Genomic DNA, 19,771 nt, shown 5'->3' with positions numbered 1-19,771 from the left:
TAGCTTACAGTTTCATTCTGATATAAAAAGCTTTATTTATTCTTGTTATTTAGTTTTTTTAAGTTATTGTATTTGTAAACTCAGATTTACTTTAAATTGTGAATAAATACCTGTTTAAGAAAAACGTTTATACTATTTGCACATACGCCATGAGAGAAAAGCTGCTCTCACTTTCACTTCCTCGTAAGGTTATTTTAGGGTAATTACTTCCTCCTTTTATGTTCTAGGCCTGGTCTGACGGTGTAGCAGTCATGAAGGACGATCACAGAACAGAAGAACAGGCGGAGGTTTCCCGGCAGGAGGTTTATGAAGATTATGTGAACCATTACCTTCAGCCATGTCCAGAGGTTCGGCCGTGCTGCGATCCCTCTTTGCTGAAGAAGGCGGCTCAGTATCTGCTGAGGGAGCCAGAGCCCAGAGAGACTTTCACCGTGTTCCCATTCTACCAGGCTGTAAGGCAGGATTGTATATCACAGAGCACATACGGAAGGAAATATCTGAACGCTTTTATTAAAGCCACCGAACTGCTGGAAACTATCTGCGTCAATCTATTCGTTCAACCCTGGAAGAAAGAGATCAAGACACTTAAGGTGGCTTTCTTCTTTTTCTTTCTTTCGTTTGTTTTTCTTCAGCCACTGCCTTTCAGGTAACTTGAATTACCCCGTGTGTAGGGGTAATTCAAAGTGAATTCACGAATAGTCAACATGTAAGCATTGTATCGGATTAAATTCTGAAGTTACTGAATTTTGACACATTTTCAGTGTGTACACAAACTGAATACAAACTCAAACCTGCCTTAAATTAGTGCTTCGTATTGAATTGGGACACAGCTAGTGTCTCCATGGCATGAGTTGTCGACCAGAGAGCATTGACGATTATGAAATTATTTTTTAACTATAAAATGTCACACTCTCTACATATCTTGGTCACAAATCTTTAATGACCACATTTTAACGATCCTTAATAAACTACTGTTTCTTTATTTAATAATAAATAGATAAATAATATAAATGTATTTATTTTTCTCTCTGTCTCTTTCAGACGTTTACAGGTCCATTTATTTACTGTCTCCTGCCAGTTCTCAGCAGTTCTACCATTCAGTCAGTCCTGGGCTCTATTGGCTACCTGCCCCATACTGATACTCCACAAAGGTAGGGAACAAGGAAAATAAGAACCAGAACAAGAGTGACAATAAATGGTTTAGACATCAAGCAATACGATGGCTAGGGCGTCTCCCTGCCAGGAGAAACATACGCCATACACACATCCACTTGTAAACAGTGAATTAGGCCTGCACTTTAGCCAGGTGAGTTAGACTTAAGATGTCTTGGCAAAGCATGTCAAGCACCTAAGATATAATATGTCAAATGTACAAGTGTTCATATGTTCTCTTTTAAATTTTTGTGAGAAAATCAATTCAATTCAATTGAAATGGTCTTGATTGGCATGGGAAACATATGTTTATGTTGCCAAAGCAAGTGTGGTATAAATACAAAAAAATGTATCTACAATAAGTAAAGATCTTCGAGAACAGTGGTTTCCAACCCCGGGGTAAGGGGGGGGGGGGGCAAAAATCACAAGGCGTATGCCAGGATTTAGTCGCCAGAGGTTGTCAAAATTAGATTTGGACATATAGAACTTGAATTATAATAACACACTTACTGGATCATTTATACAAAAGTCTGTTTATAAATTAATTTTCCTCACTCATAGGCCACTTAGTAGGTCACATTCTGCCAGGCGTATTTCTTCGCAGTTACAGATAACGATCAGGCTACACTATTATCATTAGTATACTATTCAGCGAATTAGATTCCAGTGGTGGCTTCGTATGATTGTCTCTGACTCCTGTGATCCAAACATTACCACTAACTCCAGAATGCTGTACAGTAAAACTAAATGTAAATGGACTGTACTTGTACAGCACTTTTCTAGTCTTTCCGACCACCACACAAAGCGCTTTCACACTACTTGTCATCATTCACCCATTCACACACTGATGGCAGGGGCACCTTCGACATGCAACTAGCAGAGCCGGGGATCGAACCGCCAACCCTCTGATTGAAGGACGACCCTGTTGTCAAAATCGATGAGTCATATTTATTAATAAAAACAACAAAAAACTAATTTAATACACTGAATCACTTTATTCAAATTGAGAATTTTGTTCATGGACAGCCATTTATGATGTCAGAAATGGGGGGGGGGGGGGGGGGGGGGGCTCAGCTTCTCTTAGATAAAAGTCACACACATGACTTGGAGGTATTCAGTTACTTCAGTCACATTATGATTCTGTCTCCTCCCCCTCTCAGCCACCCAGCCCACCCTTTCAAAATAAAAGCCCCACAGAGTGAATTCTAACTGGAATGCTTGTGATGAAGCCTGTCATTTAATAACCTCGGTGTATGTGTGTCAAACATTATGATTATGCCTCCTCTCCCCCTCTCCCCCTCTCTCACCATCCCAGTCCCACCCTTTCAAAATAAAAGCCCCATGGAGTAACTGTATCTGAACATGAAGCTCAGAATGAGGTTCATGTTAAGAAATGTTAAGTACAAGTCTTTCCATCACAAATACAGAAATGTAATTTTGAAAGGTATATATCTCAAATACAGAAATCATTTCCAAAGGTATGTGTCTCAAACAAAGGTATATATCTCCAAAGGCTTCTCAAACAAAGATGTATATCTCCAATACAGAAATGACGGGAGCGATTTGTGGACTGTCCATCAAGAATACAAGATTCAATCCAAGAGTATGAATCAAAAATGCAGAAAAGAGAGAAGCGATATCTCAATTGAACCTCAATGACACTACCGGTAATATTGGCATGTATATTGCGACGTCTTCGGGCAGTAAAAGCCACACTGTCAAACTTTCTTGCGAAATTTTCTAGTTCTAATTTTGTAATTCAATTAAATTTATTTTGTATAGCCCAAAATCACAAATTTGCCTCAAGGCTTTACAATCTGTACACATATGACATCTTCTGTCCTGGGACCCTGACAGGACAAACTCCCCCCAAAAAAACTTAAAACTTCTTGTACTCCTTGGGGGCGACAGAGTATACACGTGTACAATTCACTTTTGCGAAACGAATAAAATTATATTTTATGACATATCATATACCTATGTAACAAAGAGATTCTGGGCGAAACAACCATGGGAGCCATTTTACACACTGCAAACACAATTATACACAAACTAATATCATATCTAGAAGATATCTAGAAGATTTACCACAATATCACGTATTTCTCGCCCAAAATCGGCGGCGTATGCACTCCGTTTGCATCTCCCATCACAAAGCTGGCAGCTATCATGGCGGATTGACACATGCGGAAGCATGAGGATTCGACCCCGCGTCAATTCACACTCTTTAGATTCCTCTCCATCAAACCGTTCAAAAGTTACATAAACAAAGCCAACTAACAACACACCGCTCCCCAGAAAAGAAATTTAACCGCCGCATACCTTTTGCTGATTTTCGTGCCGAAAAACGCAGGTAATCCATTGAAATCCGCATAAGCATTATAGTCCGTCTCCCCCACTGTCTGTGTGAATTGAAATGACGGTCCTAGGAGCTTCTATGTGGAAATGGTCAGCATTCCCCTCCTGGACCAATGGTTTTACTCATGGGGGTTGTGCCAAGCAGATAGAGATTTTTAGTTGCTAGAAGGCTGTCAATCTACTAAATAACCCGCCTACTGCTTTCGTGAGTCTCTTCTGCATTGAATAAGGTGTCACATGATGAAATCCGCCAATCACAGGCCTTACAAAGGCTTACATAGACACAGACAGAGACGAGAATATTCCATGGAGGAGAGATATGACAGCTCAAAATGATGCCAAACTGCTTCATTAGGATTATTGAACACTCTTAGTGATAAGACAAGTGAATATATAGTTAATATATAGTTATATAGTATATCAAATTAGAATAGAGCAGCGCAACAGCTGGTTCCAAAAATGAAAATTTGGCTTGACTGTCCGTACTCAGACCTCATTTATGCTGGCCTGCTTCACTCAATCGAAGTTAAATGTGTTGTGGAGACTGTAAACACGTTGTGCTATGAATGTGGCATATTTTTAGGCTTGGATCTGCATTATTTCAAATAAATATTTTCAATACAAATGCTTTTTTTCCAGGTGAACCTGAAACTTTTTCAATTTGAGCTGTGTGCCATCTTCATTCACTATTAACCAGTAACATATACACAATATTTTCACATCTCAACACATCTCACAAGTATTACCTGTATTCTAGCATCACAATTATTAAAATACACCTTGTAGTTACAGAATTAAAGTCTTTTTAGTATGGGTACGCAATTTTTGAGCAGAGGCTTAAAAATAGGGCTAGGGTTTCAGAGGATTAACAGGGGGAAAAAAGGAAGAAACGTTAAAGGGAGCAACAAAGGAGGGATCCCTCTGGATGGACAAAGCTGCAATAGATGTCATGTGTACAGAATGAACATCATAACAGAGTTACAACACATTCAATGCATATTAATATAATTATAGTAATAAGCAGAATGATGGAAAAATTACAATTACTAATAATAGCAGCAGTGGATATAGTAGAATAATAATGATAATAAAAGAAACAATGGTATTGGCAATAGTAATAACAACGTGACTACAAATAATAATGCTACTATCATTATTAGTAATAGTCAGTGGGTGTCAGGCAGGACCACGGTCCAGATATAACGACGATCCATCAGAACCTGTGAGGCGAGAAAGTACAAAGACTCCGGGGAAGAAGCAAAGTTAGTAATGTTTATTAATGGGACATGAATTTATACAGAAGGAGAGAGAGAAGAGGAGAGAGGAGATCAGTGTATCCTAGGAAGTCCCACAGCAGTCTAATGCTGCGTTCACACCAAACGCGTCGCGAATTATTCGCGCCAGTAGATTATACAAAGGGCCTTTCTCAATACCCAAGTTCACAAGTCCAGAGAACGCAGTAGGGACAATTGGAACAGCAGCTTACTTGATGACATCACCACCTCAGCTGGTCTTGCTAATGAATTTAATCCGTTTTTTTACTGTAAAGTATTTTTACAATCAAACTAAATATGATAACCCTGCTGTTTTCATTTTCATTTAAAATAAAAAATGATATATTATTATATAAGTGTATTATATTATATACACATATATACATATATATACATACAATTATATTGATATGTATATATATATATATACATATAAATTTGTATGTATATATATGTATGTGGATCAGATCCGGATTGCTGTACTCTTTGCCGACGAGGAAAACGCTACAGAGACGTCAATACCAGCGGCAAGTTTCAAAAAGACTGCCGAGATCAGGCTGTTCTAGGCGGGTAACATGAGCGCTGAGCCCCCGGTGCTGGTTTGCTGCCGGTCCCGCTAGCAACACCTCACATCTCCGAAATCGTCGGAGCATATTTTTAAATCGGCTGAATCTTTACAAACCGACCACAGATTTGATGCTTTAACAACTAACTTCTAGCCTCAAAACATCCTAAAATTACTTTCTGTGACTTAACAACAGTAGTATTTAGAAAGTTTCAACTTCCAGTTGTGTGATTTCTCCTCCGTCATTGTTTCCTGTTGCTGGTGCAAAATGCATTCTGGGATATTTGGCTGTCCCAAGTACAGACAAGTCACCTCCGATGCATACCCGGTCAAATGGGCGGAGCGAGCCACATCCGGGCATTTGGACCGTGCTTAGCTTAATGTGAACTTTGAATTGGAACAGTACTTGGGCTGAGACTGATGACGTTTCAAAAGTCCACAAGTACAGAGAAGTACGCATATTGAGAAAGGCCCAAAGTCTATGCACAGACGCGATGAGACTGGCGCGGCGCGAATTTGCGATGGCGCGGCGCGATGGACGTGAATTTGCGGCGCGATTGACGCGAATCTGCGTCAAACGCCAAATCGCCCCAACTCGCGAGTTGAAATTTTTCAACTTCTGCGAAATATTCGCGTTACGCCGCGGCGCGATAGCCTATCAGCGTTGAGTTGCTCCCCCTGTTATCAGTGACGTCCTGCCGTTGTTGAATCAGGAAATAAATACTGTAGCCGTCTGTGTGCACCCAGAGCTCTACGATACCTCATATCAATAGAGACCGGACCAAACTATGTGTATAAATGTGTGTGTGTAAACCATATGGTACAAACAATGAATAGACGCTGCCGTATTTACGTCTAGATGACGTTATTTTGAATGTTGGTGGAGCTGCTACAATGTTAGCATAGCCTAGCACCGATCCATCCCTGCTCCATTGAGAAGACAGGTAGCCTACAAATCGGCATCATTACGTAGTTATTTCGGAGTCCCTTTTTGTCGGTTTATTGCCGTTAAATCACAGCCAAATCAGTTTATTTTGTGTTCATACAGCTGTAGTAAACAGCGACGTGTGGCTTGTGGCGACGTGTGCCTTGAATACAGTGAATACAGCTCGATAAAATCCACAGAGCTCCTCTGGACAATATTATGAACCCAGACATGACGGATATCTGTGACTTCCACAACATGTACTAAGCAGAAATAGGTTATTTTTTTCATGGTTAATGGCGGACAGTTGAACGGCTTTCAGGGCGATAAGCCGCGCCCCCTCTCCGGCGCGTCCAGCGCGATTCGCGCAAATGAACACTTGGTCCCCGGCGTTTTGACCGGCGGCGTGATGGACGCGAATAAGCGGCGCGATGAATTCGCGACGCGTTTGGTGTGAACGCACCAAATGCGTCGTGAATTATTCGCGCGAGTAGATTACATACAAAGTCTATGCACAGACGCGATGAGACTGGCGCGGCGCGAATTTGCGATGGCGCGGCGCGATGGATGCGAATTTGCGGCACGTCCAGCGCGATTCGTGCGATTCACGCGAATGAACACTTGGTCTCCGGCGTTTTGACCGGCGGCGCGATGGACGCGAATATGCGGCGCGTTTGGTGTGAACGCAGCATTAGTCCAGCCCCTAGATATGCTGCTAAAGGGCGAGGCAAACCTGAGCCAGCCGTAACTATAAGCGTTATCAAAGACGAAAGTCTGAAGCCTACTCTGAGATGTGGTAAGTGTGTCTGTTCCCCAGACTGAAACTGGAAGCTGGTTTCACAGAAGAAGAGCTTGATAGCTGAAGGTTCTGGCTCCCATCTTACTTTTTGAGACTCTAGGAACCACAAGTAACCCCTATATGCTTGTAAATGTTTTCAATCATATTTGATCTTAAATGTACACGTCACATTTGGAAACTGGGGGGGTTTGGGGTTGTACCAACTAAATCAGGGAGTGAATCTTGAAGCAAATGGGGAAAGTTACCAACATGTTGGATTCAGGCCAGGTTCTGTCATTTGTGAAGTAGCATTTGGTCCGCTCTTCTCATCCATCACCATTTGTCTTGTTCTCTTTAGTTGTCCTCTAACTGTTTGATGTATTTCAGTGAATACAGACTCAGTGAGGATGCTAACCCAGACAGGGCCATGCTACTGGGCTACGAACTGCTGCTGGCCAGGGTGGAATGTGACCACCTCCTGAAGATCTTGGAGAAGGATCAGCTGGGACCACAGGTAAGATCACAAATCGTCCAACCATGTTAAATATTTGCCTTTTAATGACTTAAGTTTTAGAAAAGGAATGAATTTAAAAAAGAAACACTTAGATCACACATTTGGGGATATATAAACACACACATTGTCAGTGTATCTCATTAGCATGGAAAATACTGATAGTGATACTGAGTATCTAATATGTTCTACTCTGTTATTTTATTGTATATATTGTGCATTTTTCATATTTTTACTCTGTTACTTCGTTTGCTGAAGTATATCTTTGCTGCTGTAAGAAACAAATTTCCCCCTGGGGATGAATAAAGTATCTATCTACCAGTCCTCCACCCAACACCTATATGTAAATGAATGGCAGCCATAGGATAGGGTTTACAGTAGATCAGTGTCATTTCATGGTTTTCATGTGCTGTAACCTTACACTGCAGGAATTTCTGGAGGTTCTCCAGAGGAGAATGGGGTCTACAAAACTGGATGAACCTACAGAGAAGAAGACAATATTAGGACAAAAGGAAGAGGAGAACAAGAAGATGGAAGAGGTATATATAAAAGAGGAAGGGCAAAGTGCAGAAGTTTGGTTGACTGTGTTGAGAATGCAGTGGCGGGCCGTTCATTTTATACCTGGGCCTTCAGCGCTGTCCTACTACAGTTGAACCACCTCCTAATAACCTCATTATGACGTCACAGCTACGGGTTTGTAACCGGTTGTATATGGACCCAAATGCAACACACAGGATTCCAGGGATCTTTGGCTTTTATTACAAACTTCAATAACAGCAGGCAGAGTTAATCAGGATCAGAAGGCTGGTGGGTTTACCGGGAGTCAGGCAAGGCGGGTAGAACAGGGGCAGGCAGGGTCGGTAACAGGAGATCAGTCCGTAAGAGCGTGCTGGAGAGTCTGGCATAGAAAACCGAAGAACAATCTGGCAAATGTGTCTGGGAGGCAGGAGTCTATATAGGGGCTTGATTACTGATCAGAGGCAGGTGAGTGAACAGGTGAAGGGAGTTAGACTGATGAGGAGGGAGTGACTGACAAGTAGAGTGAGGAGGGTGTGGAGCTGAACTGTGACAGGGTTATTATTTGTTTCTAGGGGTGTAACAATACACGTATTCGTATTAAATCGTTTGGTACGAGGCTTACGAACCGAACAATACGTTTGAATAATACTATTGCATTTGGAAAATGTAGAAGCTTAAATTGTGGGAAATATAATGTTTTCGGTGGACTACGCTCAACCCGGCAACATGCTGTCTGACACTCCCACCCCGGAACCACAAATTTGTACTCTGGTGAGGCGCATGTGTTCTGGGAGGCACACTATACTAAACTAGCTTAGCAGGAAAACAACAGCAGTATTCACACTACAAACTTGCCCCGCAGCGTTTAGCTGTTCCCTACTGATTCAAGCATAGGGCTAAAGCAATCGCCACACAATCCACATTTCTCCAGACCATAATTCTTGCTTTGTAAAAGAAAACAAAACCCCAAACAGAGAATCAAATGTCCGGACCCTAACCCTGCGCATGAGGGAATGCTTCGTCATTAACGGACAATGCATATAGTCAAAATCAATGTAATTAACACAATGACAAGAACAAACTCACAAGAACCAGTCACATGTACAATACGTATATAACAAGCCATTCAAATATTATTCACATCAGAGGGAACAATATTAAACATATAAAAATGACACCATAGACAAATTAACACAGTAGTAAAGCTACTGCAGATGTAAAAAAACAAAAGCACTTCACTTACCAAAGCTGCTGTTCACTTAAAGACAAAGTCCATCCTCCTTTCTTTGGTAACAAAGAGTTTAATACAGAGTTGTACAGAACATCCGTGCGGTTCAGTTCCAGCCAGAGGTCCTCCTGCGAACTTGTTCGTTGAGTTGTAGGTCCACTCGGGTCTCAGCAGGGGCGTCGTTAGGCCTATTTTAGGGGGGCTGAAGCCCCCCCAAAATGTTCTTCAGCCCCCCCAAATAATTTGGCATTATTGGCTTTAAAAAATATATATATATTAGTGCTGGGCAAGTTAACGCGTTAATTTCGCGTTAACGCATTCATTAATTAATGCCGACAATTATTTTATTGCGCGTTAACGCATTTTTAAAATTTATTATAATTTTTTTTCTTTTAATTGAAAGACAAGAGACCATACATACATAACAACAAGAGGATGACAAGAACAGTGGGATAAAAGCCAACAAACATCCTATAATCAGTTGTGTATGTGTGTGTGTGTGTGTGTGTGTGTGTGTGTGTGTGTGTGTATGTCCTTGAGCCTTTTGAGATGGGAAAAAAAAAGAATAATAATAATAATTAAAAAACAACAACAAAAAAAAACAGGTAAGTATTTTTTATTTATTATTATTGTAACAGACTGTCTCATGTTTATCGTTTTGTATTGGAGATATGATGTCCCTTCAGGGTTGCCGTAGAGAAAAGGCGACTTCCGCTTCTGGTCGAGGGGGGGGGGGGGGGCAGAAATAAAGAGAGAAGCTGGCTGACATGGCTGCGGTAAAGTCAGCAGACACTCAGATCTCCGTGGTCAACTCAGCAGACACTTACATTTTAGTGCACCTATATGCTGAAATTCACGGTAAACTCATTTAAACGGCACAGATCGGGAGCGAGTGAAGGACTTTGAAAGTTAGCGGAAAGATTAACGTGAGACAACATCCGGTTTTCAGAATAAGATGCCAACAAAGTATGAATTATATTCACATTAAGTATAAAACATGCTACCTGCATCTCGTGAACCAAATGTTATTGCCCTTTTGTTCATATAGCAGTACTTTTAAAATAAAAGTGCGCAATACACTACTTTTGAATTCATTATTGAACTTTGCCATAACAATGCGATTAATCGCGATTAATTGCAAAAAATCCATGCGATTAATCGCGATTAAATATTTTAATCGTTGCCCAGCACTAATATATATATATATATATATATATTTTTTTGATGATGTCATTAAATTAAACTATTGTTTCTCACATGGACAAGTTATTTAGAACTCTAACATGCTAAATCTGTGCATGCGTTCTGGTTTGTATGTTTTCTCCCCCTTCAAATTACATTCCAACAGCCTATCATCATACTTAACGATATAAAGTTGACACTGTCTGGTCCATTCTCCATCCATTGTGTGCGATCCTTTTAAGAACTAGGATTTGGGAGTGACGCGGATATGAAAGCTAGTTTATCCGTCTTTCCTTTACAAGCAGGAAAATAATTTCTCTCTCTTTATTTGAGAAAAGTTCATATTTGTGTTGTCAAATTTCACTATGACCCTGAAATTCGGTCTCTTGTGTTATCATATACTGAATGCAAGCAAAACTACAGAGCAAAATCACACTCTTTCTGATTGAACCAATCTGTGAACTGTCTGAAACAATGGATATCCGCTGCGCCATATGGGCCCCAAAATAAATTGCCGCGTGCTGGCCACGCAAACATCCCTCTCCCTTTGGGGCTAAGCCCCCCCTTTCTTTGAATCCTAGAAACGCCCCTGGGTCTCAGCAAAAGTTTTCAAAAGCACCGTAGCTTGTAAGTGTCCTGTTGTGCTATGGTGTCGTGTTGCTGCCTTGGTTAGCCACCTCAGGTTAGCATAGCGTAGCTCCAAACACCAAGACGGTTGCAACTGACAGCCATAAAATGTGCACCGCTTCTCTGGCGTTGTTAGCCAGAAATACCGTTCGTACAAATCCTTTTCCTGGCTGGGTCAGGGCTGCTAGCTGTGGGGTTGGCCGACCCTTTCTTACGATGTCCATTTTTTCCTGAAATGTCCTTCTCCAGAAAGGCGCCACTAACTCCGCCACCAAATCCGTTTCTCCTCCTCCTTTGAGTGTTAAAAAAACAAAGCTAGGTAAAAAAAATAAGAATCTACACCAAGCAAAATGCTAAAAATGTCATGTCAATGTCATAACTTCTTACATATCTTTCAACTTGAACTCTTACTGCTAATACTAACTTCTGCTAGCTAGCTTCAGTGTCACAATAGTCACGCTAGCCCACTGACCAATCTTGGCGCATGTTTTTGCTGAGCTGCACGTTAATGCTGACGTACTTGTAGACTACCTCGGTAGCTTTGACATGTCAAAAAATATGCCCAACATGTCAAACTAAAAATCTGATTGGTTGAACACTATGACAATCAACAATATCGTCTCCATTTACTTTAATCTGCAAAGTCTACCTAGAGGGCACCAGGCCTCTCTTCTTACCTAGATAAATAGGGGTGAAATCTGATTGGATAAAAGCTCTACTTAAAACAAGCTGCACTGGAAGCAGAGCAACAGAGGAAGACAGTAGCTGTGCAATGAGAAAATAAGCTAATAGGAAAAGAAATTAGAATGCATGTTTGTGAAAAATTATTTAATTATAAAATAGCTATAATTTTGTGATTCTGTTTAGGCCAGCAGAGAAGGCTTTGCTGGCCCTGACGGCCCACCACTGTGAGAATGGGGACATAAATAAAGAAAATTAAAGCTGCGAGCAGCGATGAACGGGCCCTCGCAATCTGCAGCGTGTCGGGGGTGCCGGCGGGACTCCGAGAACGTCCGCGACCGTCGGAAGGCGCGTCCGCAAGCGAGACGTTTTTAATCCCGCGTGGACCGCCTGATGTTGGAAATGATGCTTTGCAAATAGTCCGATGCTTCCTGTATCCGCTGCCTGGCGCTACAGAACACGTGCAAACATGCATTATGTTGCTCTGTGTCAAGTGTAAACCACATGGTGTAAAAGTAATGTAAATCGGAGGAGTTTGTCACAAAACGCAGATTTCCTTTGGCCAGCAGGTGGCGCTGTGAGTATTAGTGAAAATGAGCTCGTAGACATCCTCGGGCCATGAGTGTTATCAAGCATGAGAAGTTTGGGACCGTTTGGAACAAGTCCAGCTGAGTTACATCAGACATTTCCTTTAGCCAGTAGGCTTTGTGGGTTTACTGTAGCGCCCCCTAGTGGTCGAATGCAAAACAATTCTCAGGGTATATTACTGGATGCGATGTGCACATATGCTGAATATTTTGGGAATTTAGAACAAATGGTTGAGAGGTTATGTGTATTGATATTTTGCCACGCACCTAAGAAGTGTATTGGTCCATATCTTGTAAACGCAAAGAGATATCAAAAATAGTTTCATAACTTTTGATGATCTAGATCCACTTATGATCCACAGCAAATTTCGTAGAAATCGGACCCAGCGTGTAGGAGTTCGCAAAAATATGTTTTTTTCCACTAAATTCAAAATGGCTGACTTCCGGTTGGGTTTAGAGCTTAGAGCTCCGGGGGCTTTTTTGTCAGTCTACATGTGATACATCTGTTTACCAAATATTATACATCTAAATTTTATATATAGATAGTGAAACATACTGCGAGGGCTGCATCGTCGAAATATTGTATAAATTCATACATAATTGAAAATGGCAGACTTCCGGTATGGTTTAGAGCATGGTCCCAAGAGACTTATTTTTAAGTCTCCATAGGATACATGTGCCTACCACGTTTCATACATGTAGCTCAAACGTAGCGCTGGGGCTGCTCTTTTGAAATATTGTAGGGGGTGCTATAGAGGCAATTTAAAACGGCCAATAAAGAAAATTATACAAAATATTTCTTCCAATGACCTGTGACACATGTACAAAGTTCCATGAGTTTTTGAGCATCCCAACCCACTAAACCATCAGCTTCCTTTTTCATGGCAAACTATGCGTCGCCACGGCAACAGCATGGAACGAAAACTCACAATATTCATGGCGATTTATCATCAATGTCTTAAGGCTATCCTTACCAAATTTGAGACTCATCAGGTAACCTGGCTAGGAGGAATAAATAAAAGTATAAAATATGACATTTCCTTTAGCCAGTAGGCGGCGCTATGAGTTATTGAAATATTTTCAATTGAAGTATGTTTAGGCTTGAAGTAGCATCATGCATAAGAAGTTTTGTGCGAATTGGATAATGTACCTTGGAGTTATAACAACTTCTTTTTTCATAAACAATGAGGCAAAATGGCCGCCACGCCACGTCAAGGTTCTTTGATGAAAACTCTCGATTTTGATAACTTTTAATCACAAAGGTCTTAAGAGCATCCTGACCAAAGTAGAAGTTGATCGCTTAAAATCTCGAGGAGGAGTTCGTTAAAGTGCGAAGGCTGAAATCTGCAAAAAGTGACAAAAAGCACAACTTCGAGGGTTTACTGTTGCGCCCAAAATGAATCTGTTTAATGCAAAATGAATCTCAGGGTATGTTGGAGGATGCAATGTGCACATATGCTGAAAATCTGGTAATTTTAGGACAAACGGTTGAGAAGTTATATGTATTGCTATTAAGCCACGCCCCTAAGAAGTTTATTGGTACATATCTTGTAAACGAAAAGAGATATCAAAAAGCTATTGATAACTTTTGATGACGTAGATCCAGTAATGATCCACAGCAAATTTGGTAGTAATGGGACTAAGCATGTAGGAGGAGTTCGCAGAAATGTGTTTTACACAAAATTCAATATGGCGGAAAATCTAAGTAGGCGGAGCTTAGGGGTCTGATTGGCTTTTTTGTAGCTCTAGCTCAAGTGGACATGTGTGTCAAATTTCAAGTCAATCGGACATACTGGCCGAGGGGCGTCGCCGGTCCAACTTGTAGGGGGCGCTAGAGAGCCATTTCTTAACACAGAAAGATGCATTCTTTTTCAGATGGCTATATTCACCAGGCCTGACAAGTCTCCAAAATTTGGTGAGTTTTCATGCATGGCAAGTCCTCCAACCATGCGTACGTTTACCCAAACGGGTATCAATAGGGCCTTCGCGGCCCGACGTCGGTAGCTCGGGCCCTAATAAATAAAGAAAAGAAGCTGATGGAAAATGAGTGGGACCAGAGAGCTATGAGAACTGTAATGGAGCAGCTCTTTTCCAAATCATGTTACTTGTCATTTCAACATAGCAGCACACAATAAGAAGAACTAGACAGCTTTAACTTTAAACTTTAGTCCATTATGATTCAGGTTCATGATTTAGATAGAAAACATCTTCAAATTATTTTCCAAAATTTTAAAAACTAGTTGAACAAAATAATGGAATGTAAACAAATTATATTTAAAGGTGCTATCAGTAATATTTTAAGTGGTTTTAAAAACAACAGTGTCATTAAATACATGATTTGACATGTTTTGAAATTTGAAACGTTTTACCAAATTTACCTCACATTTTACTTGAGAAAGAAAACACTGCTAGATGCATTCAGTTTTTGGATGTACAAAACAGAGGAATCAGCTTTTAATGATGGGCCTGAGTGCAAGAGTTTTTTATGGTTCCTACTCACGTATACACAGTCAAGTAAACACATACAGATGCGCGATGGCACACAGTAAGACAGACAACTTGGATTTTCTGTCAGACTTTCATACCATTTTGTATGAACAAGTGATATAGAACTAGATAAACTTAGGTAAATTATTGCAATACTGTTAAAAAATAGCCTTTTCTTTTTTTTCGGCATATTTGAGTATTTATTTTTCCTTCTGTCACCGCCCCCATAACTTTGTTTGGATGGGAACTGTTGAGGCCGTGCTCCGCCCCATACGGTGGCTAGAGCTGGGGCTAAGTGGAGAGCAGGGCCGTCCTTCAATCAGATGGTCGGCGGTTCGATTCCTGGCTCCGGCACCGCTAGTCGCATGTCGATGTGTTCTTGAGCAAGACACTTAACCCCAAATTGCTCCCATAGCTGTGCCTACGGTGTATGTGATAGAATCTGAATTGTAAGTCGCTTTGGATAAAAGCATCTACTATGACTGTTATGTTATGTAGAGCTCAATTTGGGTCACTCTGACCGTTCCCTTTTGAGCAGGCGACATGGGGAAGGAAGTATGAGTTACCAGTAACTAAAGGTAAAGGGTCTGGGGGTGTCCCAAAGCTGGACCCTCCGTCAAAAAAAGAACAACAACCAAACACAAATTGCCTTAAAAAAAACATTTCATGTCAATAACTACAAAATGAAACAATAAAATGGTTGACCCTGCAGGACTGATCCTGCTGACACGTTCTGGAGCTCCCTGAAGGTGCCCCGATTTTATGCACCTTACTTTATATTATCATCATTACTATTACTGTTGTTATTGTTATAGTGTATAATAATATGCGTATAACGATTATTGATATTATTACATAATTTATGATATTTGCTCTTTTATTTATTTACTAATTCATTTTTTTCCTTTTGCATGCTTTTACAAAGCTATATTCACTGTTCCTGTCATCCTCTTGTTGTTCTGTTATTGTATTTTGTCTAGCAATAAATAAAAAATAAAGAATGAGCATGCAAGTATAATGCATGTCAGCATACATCATCAACGCACATGACCCAGCCTGACATGACAGACTGAAGAACCAGGATAACAAACATAACCGGCCTTAACAAACCAACTGCACCCTGTACTGAACTCAGCTTTGTTTTATTTCGTCAGGTACCTCTGTATTTGGACACCAGGATTGCAGTGAAACCCCAGCCCAAGTCTCGATGCTGCCATCTCATTGGCGTAGACCAGTCCATTATGGAGATGCAGAGGACCTACCCTGACCTTGCCTTCAGGGGCCGTCCTCTGCTACCGGACAAACATCAACGAGCAAACAGCAGCAGTAAAGACGTTCACACTATTAGCACCAATGATAACAGTGGTGACAGTAAAGCTGCTGAGGTTCCCAAAATAGAGTGTATTAAAGGCACCAAAGTCTCTGCTACAACTATACGCAGTAAAAATGATGGCAGCAAAGCTGATGAAGTTTTTGGTGACGATTGCAGAGGCAGTGGTTGTAATGACATGAACAGTGGTGAGCCCGCCGCAGGAGACACCGATAGCAGCCACAACACTGATGGAAGCAGAGATGATGGTGAGCTCAGGGGTCCTCAGGCCATGTCTCTGCACATCCCACTGAGAGCTGCAGCCAAAGCAGAGCAGAGCCTGAAACATGGAGAGGCTCAGCCCACAGCAGAGCCTCCTGCCTGGACACAGCAGCAGACGGTAGCAGGTAACACACTCACACATCTAAAGTACTAAATTTCAGGTAACATATGTACACAATTTCAAATATATTGTGCACTGAATACCAGAAAAAGCTGTAGCTCAAATTTCTATACCATGAATGAGGAGTCTAAAATCCTCCTATCACAGGATACATAATCTCATAATAATGTAACAGTTTATAGGTTAAAACAAGAGAGAACCAGAGATATTCAAAGGATAGCTACCACAGTATAAACTGTATGGCAAAATGTCAGTCTATTATCATTGCCCCCCCCCCCCCTAATTTTCATTATGTTAAAATATTACAGACTCTCTTTTCTAAGAAGAAGAGTCTCGCTCTATGCACTTACATTTAATTTGTTAATTATTTTTGCCTTGGAAAACTAAGGTTTTGTTACTTGATGTACTGTCACCTGCAGTATAAATATGAAACTCTGATTTTTACAGACCTACAAAATAAGAGACCGGCTAACCCAAAGCTTCCCTCTCTGAGCTCCACGGACGAGGTGCAGGAGCTAAGGGAGCTGGCAGAGAGCATGTGCCAGTTCTATGTGCAAGAGACCAAAAAGGAAGTGAAGAGAAAAGAAGAAAACAAGAGGGAAGAGGGAAACACAAATAAAGAGAGGAGTCAGACACAGAGAGAGGCAAACACAGATGGAGAGGCAGAGGAGGAGAACCTCGGTAAGCCAGCGAGTAGATCCTCTCAGTTTGATCCTGCAATGATGGAAGAGCAGAAGCAGCACACTGAGTGTCACCACTCAACACTGGCCGCCAGTACAGCAGATTGCCAGAGCTGTACAGGAGGAGACAATACAGAACAGCAGGAAGTAGAGGATACTGTGAGAGCAGAAACAGGCAGAGATGAGGAGGAGCTGACAAAAAGCTTTGTTATAGTCGAGCATCACAAGAAATAACATGCTCTCCAGGCTAGTTTACATGTACTGTATATGGAAATTATCAAGAACAAAACTACTGAGCAAGCCAATACCAATACAGGCTGTTATCAGTCTGTAAACCAAGATTTAACAGTGCATTAAACGAGTCGTTTTAATTATTTAACACTCATCCTTGTTGGCTTGACTTATGGCTGTAAAAAGATTGTAGTTTTGTGAAGTACAGAAACTAAAAACTGTTAGTTACAGTGAAGGAACATCCTGAGTTTATGGATTGACAACAGAGAAGTGGATAATGCTGCAGTGGTATTTGTTTTCATTGGAGTCCACTGTTAATAGGATATAAGGTAATTATAATATAAGATAATTGGAACTCACCCCAGTCACTGCTCCTCATAAGGGACAAAACTAACAATTGTTTACCGCCACAAGTCAAGCCTAAAGGTAGAGTTCTCCAGACAAGATACTTTCACTGTCACATTCTATAAAAACTTAATAAACTTGTTTAAATAAACTCCAATGTAAATTTTACCTCCTCACTTGTACTTATACCTGTCTTACTTGTAGAAATAATTGAAAGAAGCAATGTATAAATACACAAATGAATAGCCAGTCAGCAAGTTTTGAAAAACATCTTTCCCAATAAATATCTTAGTATGAGTGATGGTGTCCCTCATGTACACAAATGTACAAATGTGATTTCACTTGAGGGATTTCTGTATTTGTGTTCTTGCCTTTTCTCTAGATTGACGTCGGTGGAATTTAGCTGAAACAGGGTGATGTCGCATTCTTCCATGGGCCATCACAGCTGAGCAACATTTGAAGTAGAATCTGATAACAGTTTTGTAGAAGTTTGCTTAAGTTGCCAGTACTGTCAATCAGCAAACCACACCCACATAGTCCTCATGAAGCAGATTAGTGGAGGTTTTTAAGTGTTATTAATGTTTTCTGTGATTTATCTGTCGATGTTTAATTAGTCATGAAAATGTACTGTTATAAATAAATAATATTTTAAATCAAATGTTATGAGGTTTAAGATCTCTGTGTGTACACTCTAAAGAGTATTAAATGCTGAGATCTAATCTTATGTACAACTTCAGTTTAGGAAGTCTTAATTGACTTACTGTCATCATTTCATTTAAACTTTTTTCAGAATAATTTTCACCTTTCAGTTTCTTGGCAGGAATGAACCTTAATACAGACCATATCTCCATGGATAAATTACCAAACAGGCTTGGAATAACTGAGCAGTCTTCTTTGTCTCTTAAAAATAAGTTTTTGTGATTGTGATTTGCTATGGGCTTCTCATTGATCTGCTGTGGCTTGGATTATAACTCACTATGGACAAAAGCATCTGCCTAATGAATAAATGGAAATGTAACGTAAGTAGATCCTTTAACATTTAGTATGTATATTTTTCTTAGGTTTTCCATAACACAGCCAACTTCGCAGTGGCACACTGCAGATTTAGCCCACATTAAGTTAAGCAAAACAATAAAAAACAAATTCACAACAAATTAGTTGTGCCTGAAGAAAACAGAGCCTGCATCACATGTTTCTTTAGAAGATATTCTTTTAATAAGTTGTGTTAAGATTCATGATTCAAGTTGTTTATTGTCGCTCCGTTACACAAGTACAATCGTGAAATGCTTTTGCTGGGAAGGTCCATAAAAGAAAACAAATAGTTAATATTAAAAGAAATATAATGCAAGAAATATAATAAAAAAAGATACAAGAAGCAATAAAAATATCCATCCAACAAAAACAAAACTAAAAGGGGGAGGGGGGGCATTGTCGAATTAGTTAATTAGAGGGCCGCAGGGCAAATATTTGCTGATGGGCCCCTACTGTTAGCTTTGATAGGAAAGGTGTGTTTGGCGGACATCTTAACATCAGAAGCATTGTTTCAAAGACTGAGCAGCTTGAAAGTTTGCTGACTGATTCGAACTTGGACTTTCTTCGCCTCGTTATACTTGGTTATCATGTTTTTAGGAAAAATAGCAAAGTGTATTGCCCCCACTTATGTCTTTAACTGTTCTTTGCATTAACCAGCCCCATAATTCAAAAAAAATGTTAATGACAAATTGAAATCCTTATAAAAGGAAATTGTTACCAAGACTGAATTGTTGTATTAGGTAATTTTAAATATACATTGGACAGTAACAGGAAAAAAATCCCACTCAAATAATTCAAGGCCTAAACAGGGTAACTCAATCATCACAAACGCATCAGGACAGGCATGCATGGTAGCATGGTAGCCCCTGCCATAAGTGTATGAATGGGCGTGAATGG

The 19,771-nt window shown here is 40.4% G+C and overlaps 2 protein-coding genes across 2 annotated transcripts in view; one reads left to right on the top strand and one right to left on the bottom strand.

Moving 5' to 3' along the window:
* Nucleotides 1-486, bottom strand: part of nvl (nuclear VCP like) — a 46,375-nt gene extending 45,889 nt beyond the window's left edge. Inside the window, exon 1 of the mRNA XM_076076623.1 lies at nucleotides 330-486. The gene's annotated coding sequence lies outside the window, so the exon portion shown is untranslated. The remainder of the gene's footprint in view (nucleotides 1-329) is intronic.
* LOC142932645 (uncharacterized) lies at nucleotides 210-18,500 on the top strand. The gene is made up of 6 exons (XM_076076628.1): nucleotides 210-590; nucleotides 1,042-1,151; nucleotides 7,440-7,566; nucleotides 7,992-8,102; nucleotides 16,029-16,590; nucleotides 17,034-18,500. The coding sequence occupies exons 1-6, from the start codon at nucleotides 252-254 to the stop codon at nucleotides 17,498-17,500; spliced, it is 1,716 nt and encodes a 571-aa protein (XP_075932743.1). The 5' UTR covers nucleotides 210-251; the 3' UTR covers nucleotides 17,501-18,500.
* Nucleotides 18,501-19,771: the final 1,271 nt, after the last annotated feature.

The sequence above is a fragment of the Anarhichas minor genome, unplaced genomic scaffold (genome assembly GCF_050575085.1).
Source record: "Anarhichas minor isolate MPS153535 unplaced genomic scaffold, ASM5057508v1 ptg000058l, whole genome shotgun sequence".
NCBI lineage: Eukaryota > Metazoa > Chordata > Actinopteri > Perciformes > Anarhichadidae > Anarhichas > Anarhichas minor.
The sequence above is the reverse complement of the archived record's forward strand: the minus strand, read 5'-3'. Positions and strand labels throughout refer to the sequence as shown.